This window comes from Schistocerca cancellata, chromosome 6 (assembly GCF_023864275.1).
Source record: "Schistocerca cancellata isolate TAMUIC-IGC-003103 chromosome 6, iqSchCanc2.1, whole genome shotgun sequence".
NCBI lineage: Eukaryota > Metazoa > Arthropoda > Insecta > Orthoptera > Acrididae > Schistocerca > Schistocerca cancellata.
In genome coordinates, this window is record NC_064631.1 from 210,704,695 (window position 1) to 210,709,112 (window position 4,418).

The 4,418-nt window shown below is 46.0% G+C and overlaps 1 protein-coding gene across 1 annotated transcript; it reads left to right on the forward strand.

The window, feature by feature from the left end:
• Positions 1-224: 224 nt before the first annotated feature.
• Positions 225-695, forward strand: LOC126088251 (troponin I-like). Its single transcript, XM_049906381.1, has one exon. It carries the CDS (start codon positions 225-227, stop codon positions 693-695), a length of 471 nt encoding a protein of 156 aa, XP_049762338.1.
• Positions 696-4,418: the final 3,723 nt, after the last annotated feature.

Consider the following 4,418-nt stretch of genomic DNA (forward strand, 5'->3'; position numbering starts at 1 on the left):
GGCCAAAATCCCGCCAAAGCACCGAAAACGGCGTCCCAGGGCAAGAGGACACGCCGTAGAAGAAGAAGAAGACGGCAACACTCCGTTGCCGCTGCAAACAACAGCGACGGGAGGTCAGAGGTGACCACAAAAGAGAGAGGCATCGCCACGGAAACAACTGCGGCATCTGGAGGAGAGACGACAGGGAGGCGGAAACCAGATTCCGCATTGTACTCCATGAGGAGATGGAGGCCGCCTGCCTCACTCTTCGAGAATCCCTCCGCCGCAGTCCACACAAGGAGACGCAGGCAGTACAGGCCTGCGAGCAGCGGAAGGACGACGGGCCTGCCACGGAGGAAGCCCACCCAGGTCATGACCAAGCCACCCAAACGGCATGGCCAAAAAAGATTATGATAAGCCGAGCCACGCAGGCCGCGGTGGCAGCCAACACAGCGCCCGCAACGCGTAAGGACGCAGAGGTCCAAACCAGGGAGTTCGTCAATTACAGAGACTGCCTGGTAAACAGCGAGATACTGGACGAAGCGATCCCGAACGTGGCCGAGCTCATAAGAAGAAAGGTGGAAGCCCGCGAAGAGCAATTAAGAAGAGAACAAGAAGAGAGAGAAAGAAGGCAAGAAGAGGAGCGCAACAGAAAGCGCGAAGCCGCTCTTGCCCGCTGTGAACGCCAGCACCAACGCTGGCAGGACGGAAAATAAAAGAGAAGGCAAACATAAGCAGTTCTGGCCGGGTTTTGCAGGTTTTCCTTGGCCGCTAAGGTGAATACCGGAACTGTCCCCAGCATACTCCTGCAAATAAATTCCCAATTGGTAAAATACCCCCCACCCCCACCCCTTGAGAGCAAAATAAATAGTGTCAAAACAGAATAAACTTATACACTAGGGCTGAAAAGGGCATATAGCAAGCCCTAGAACGGCCCTCAGAGAAGGGAATGAAAAGTGCAAAAAAAAAAAAAAAAATCCGCTGGAAGCATTAATGGAAATCACAATGCTGAAGAGACACTTACAGGAATTTTTACAATGGAATTTTGTCCACTCTCCGACAAATTACACTGATGAGTCTCTATATTTTACTAAAAAATTAGAATAGGCATTGAAATCAAAAATATTTATCATTACCATAACCAAAATAATTATCATTGCAATGGTAATAATAATTTTCAAAGGGGAAATGGAAATGAGAATTCTTACAACGGAAATCACAACAGGAAACAAAGATTTGAAGGACAGGCGCATTACAAAATGCAACACCAGAATAAGAGGTCGGAAAACTAGAGATCGCCGCATCTTAGTTCCAAGAGTGGGAAATCAACCAGCACTTAAAAGGACACGTTATTTTAAAAATTCAGTGGTTGTCGAAAATTAGGCAAAGAAGCCACAATTGTTGGATATGGAGGTAGTAAGAAGTATGATTAAATTGGGGAATAATTTTAAGTGGAACAAACATAAATAGGGCGCAAGAAGTATTGTAAAATGTGTAGAAATTTGATGATGACGATTGGGGCTCAAAAATTTATTTTGCGAAAGGAAAGTGAAAGATCGAATGAATGTATGTTTGATTGGAAACTCTATGATCAGAAGAAAGGCTGAGGTGGATCTGAATTTCGTGGAAGTGGAAGGTATGATGAATTCTGATGAGGTTCTAGTCAGTAGCAACAATTATAGAAATGTAGGTGAAAGTAATGTATATGAGTTTGTGTCTGGAAGTAGGTGTGTCTACACTACTGTTTGGAAAAAGCGAAACATTGAAATAAAATGGCTCTGAACACTATGCGACTTAACTTCTGAGGTCATCAGTCGCCTAGAACTTAGAACTAATTAAACCTAACTAACTTAAGGACATCACACACATCCATGCCCGAGGCAGGATTCAAACCTGCGACCGTAGCGGCCACTCGGTTCCAGACTGTAGCGCCCAGAACCGCACGGCCACTCCGGCCGGCGAAACATTGACTGGATAAGTAATCACACTAAAATTTATTCTAGTGATTTGGGACATGACAAGACACAAATGATTAGATTTACAGATCTGAACATGCACTGTGACTGTGGAAAGCCAGTACTGAGAGTGTCACCATGCATTGCAATCAGAACCATGAGACATCATCACACGGAATCAAAGAGCACCTGAATATGCTGCTGGAGAATACTCTGCCGTGTGGCGGCTGCTGTGTCTGAGCGGTTCTAGGTGCTTCAGCCCGGAACCACGCCGCTGATACGGTCGCAGGTTCGAATCCTGCCTCAGGCATGGATGTGTGAGATGTCCTTAGGCTAGTTAGGTTTAAGTAGTTCTAAGTCTAGGGGACTGATGACCTCAGATGTTAAGTCCAACAGTGCTTAGAGCCATTTTTGAACTCTGCCATGTGAATTGCAGGTGTGTCCACAAAGCATCAACAGTGGCTGCAGTAAGACCCGCATGAACAAGTTGCCGACTGACCATATCCCAGACATGTTCGATCGGCGACATGTCAAGTGGATGTGCAGGTCAGGGAAGCAATGGTACCTGTCGTTCTTTCAAAGACTTGCACATTCCTCTCCACATGTGGCTGTGTGTTGCCCTCCTGAAATATGGCATGTGAAATGGCCTGCAAAATGGGCAGTGCTTCAGGCTGTAACACCTCCCTGATGTAGTGCTGACTCAAGAGAGGCGAGACAAGATCGTGTATTATAGACAATGGTGCCCCAAACTGCCACACTTCCACTATGCTGCTCAACAGTACAGTTTACCTGATTATGTTCACCACAGTGGTGCACAACAGCAGCGTCGAACGCGTATGCGGCCATCCCTGTAGGATAAGATGAGGCGGGACTCGTCCAAAAACATTACATTTTGCCACTGAACACACCAGTGTCGGCGATCACGTGCCCATTGCAGTCTGAGATGTTGGTGGGTTCTGGTCATTGGGAGCTGACGCAGTGATATGCGTGCCACCAGTCCAGCCTGCAGAAGACATCATTGGAACATTGACGTATATCCACACCTGTTTCATTACTCCAACGTCACGTCAACACTATGGATGAAGCTGTTCTGTGCGTTACAGCCAAGCACATAAGATGGCAGTCTTTTCGTGCTGTAGTGACACCGTGTCGTCCAGTACCCTTTCGGTGCTGTTTATGGCCCAAACGACAGACGCGCTGCCCAGAGCCCAATCATTCTGTCCTGTTCAAATGCACTCACATGCCGATATTCCATCTTGTGATGTCGACAAGACATAGTGGTACTTGGTTACATGTTTCCACTTCGTATGACCGCTCCACACTGACTGAACATTGCATAACACTGACTTTTCTTGTCAAACAAAAGAGGGCGCTGTTGGGCCTACGTGCACTCCATCTCACTGCCCTCTAAATCACATATTACTGTTACCCAGTGTTACATGTCCTCTTATCGCAGCAAAATGCAGGCTATTGCTTCTGGGTGTATCACTTTCTACAGACAGTAGTGTATCTGTGATTGTGATGTATTGACGGAAATATGGGAAGATATCTGTGAAGGCGGCTTAGCAGTAGTCTCAAATTTTATTTTTTGTCGATGGAAGCGGATGGTATATTGTTAAGGGAGGTAAAGGTGGCTTTTTAGGTGCAGAAGCTGTGAAGATTGAAGCTACTGGTTCAGATATCTCCGAGGAAGGAATTCGTGAATTTATTTCTATTGATGGAAGTGAATTGATGGCTCTTCATGAAAACATTGAATCTGTGTTTAATTTCATGCATTTCTAATAGAACTGATTATGTATACAGGGTTATTACAAATGATTGAAGCGATTTCACAGCTCTACAATAACTTTATTATTTGAGATATTTTCACAATGCTTTGCACACACGTACAAAAACTCAAAAAGTTTTTTTAGGCATTCACAAATGTTCGATAAGTGCCCCTTTAGTGATTCGGCAGACATCAAGCCGATAATCAAGTTCCTCCCACACTCGGCGCAGCATGTCCCCATCAATGAGTTCGAAAGCATTGTTGATGCGAGCTCGCAGTTCTGGCACGTTTCTTGGTAGAGGAGGTTTAAACACTGAATCTTTCACATAACCCCATCACTTCATCACTGAAAACAAGTTTCGCACTGAACACATCCTCTTCCATGAGCTGTTGCAACCGCGCCGAAAATTCAAAGCGTTTGACTTTGTCATCGGGTGTCAGGGCTTGTAGCAATTGTAAACGGTAAGGCTTCTGCTTTAGCCTTTTCCGTAAGATTTTCCAAACCGTCGGCTGTGGTACGTTTAGCTCCCTGCTTGCTTTATTCGTCGACTTCCGCGGGCTACGCGTGAAACTTGCCCGCACGCGTTCAACCGTTTCTTCGCTCACTGCAGGCCGACCCGTTGATTTCCCCTTACAGAGGCATCCAGAAGCTTTAAACTGCGCATACCATCGCCGAATGGAGTTAGCAGTTGGTGGATCTTTGTTGAACTTCGTCC

Excerpts from the sequence above, each read along its gene's own strand:
- LOC126088251 (XM_049906381.1), top strand. The coding sequence starts at position 225 with ATGGAGGCCGCCTGCCTCACTCTTCGAGAATCCCTCCGCCGCAGTCCA.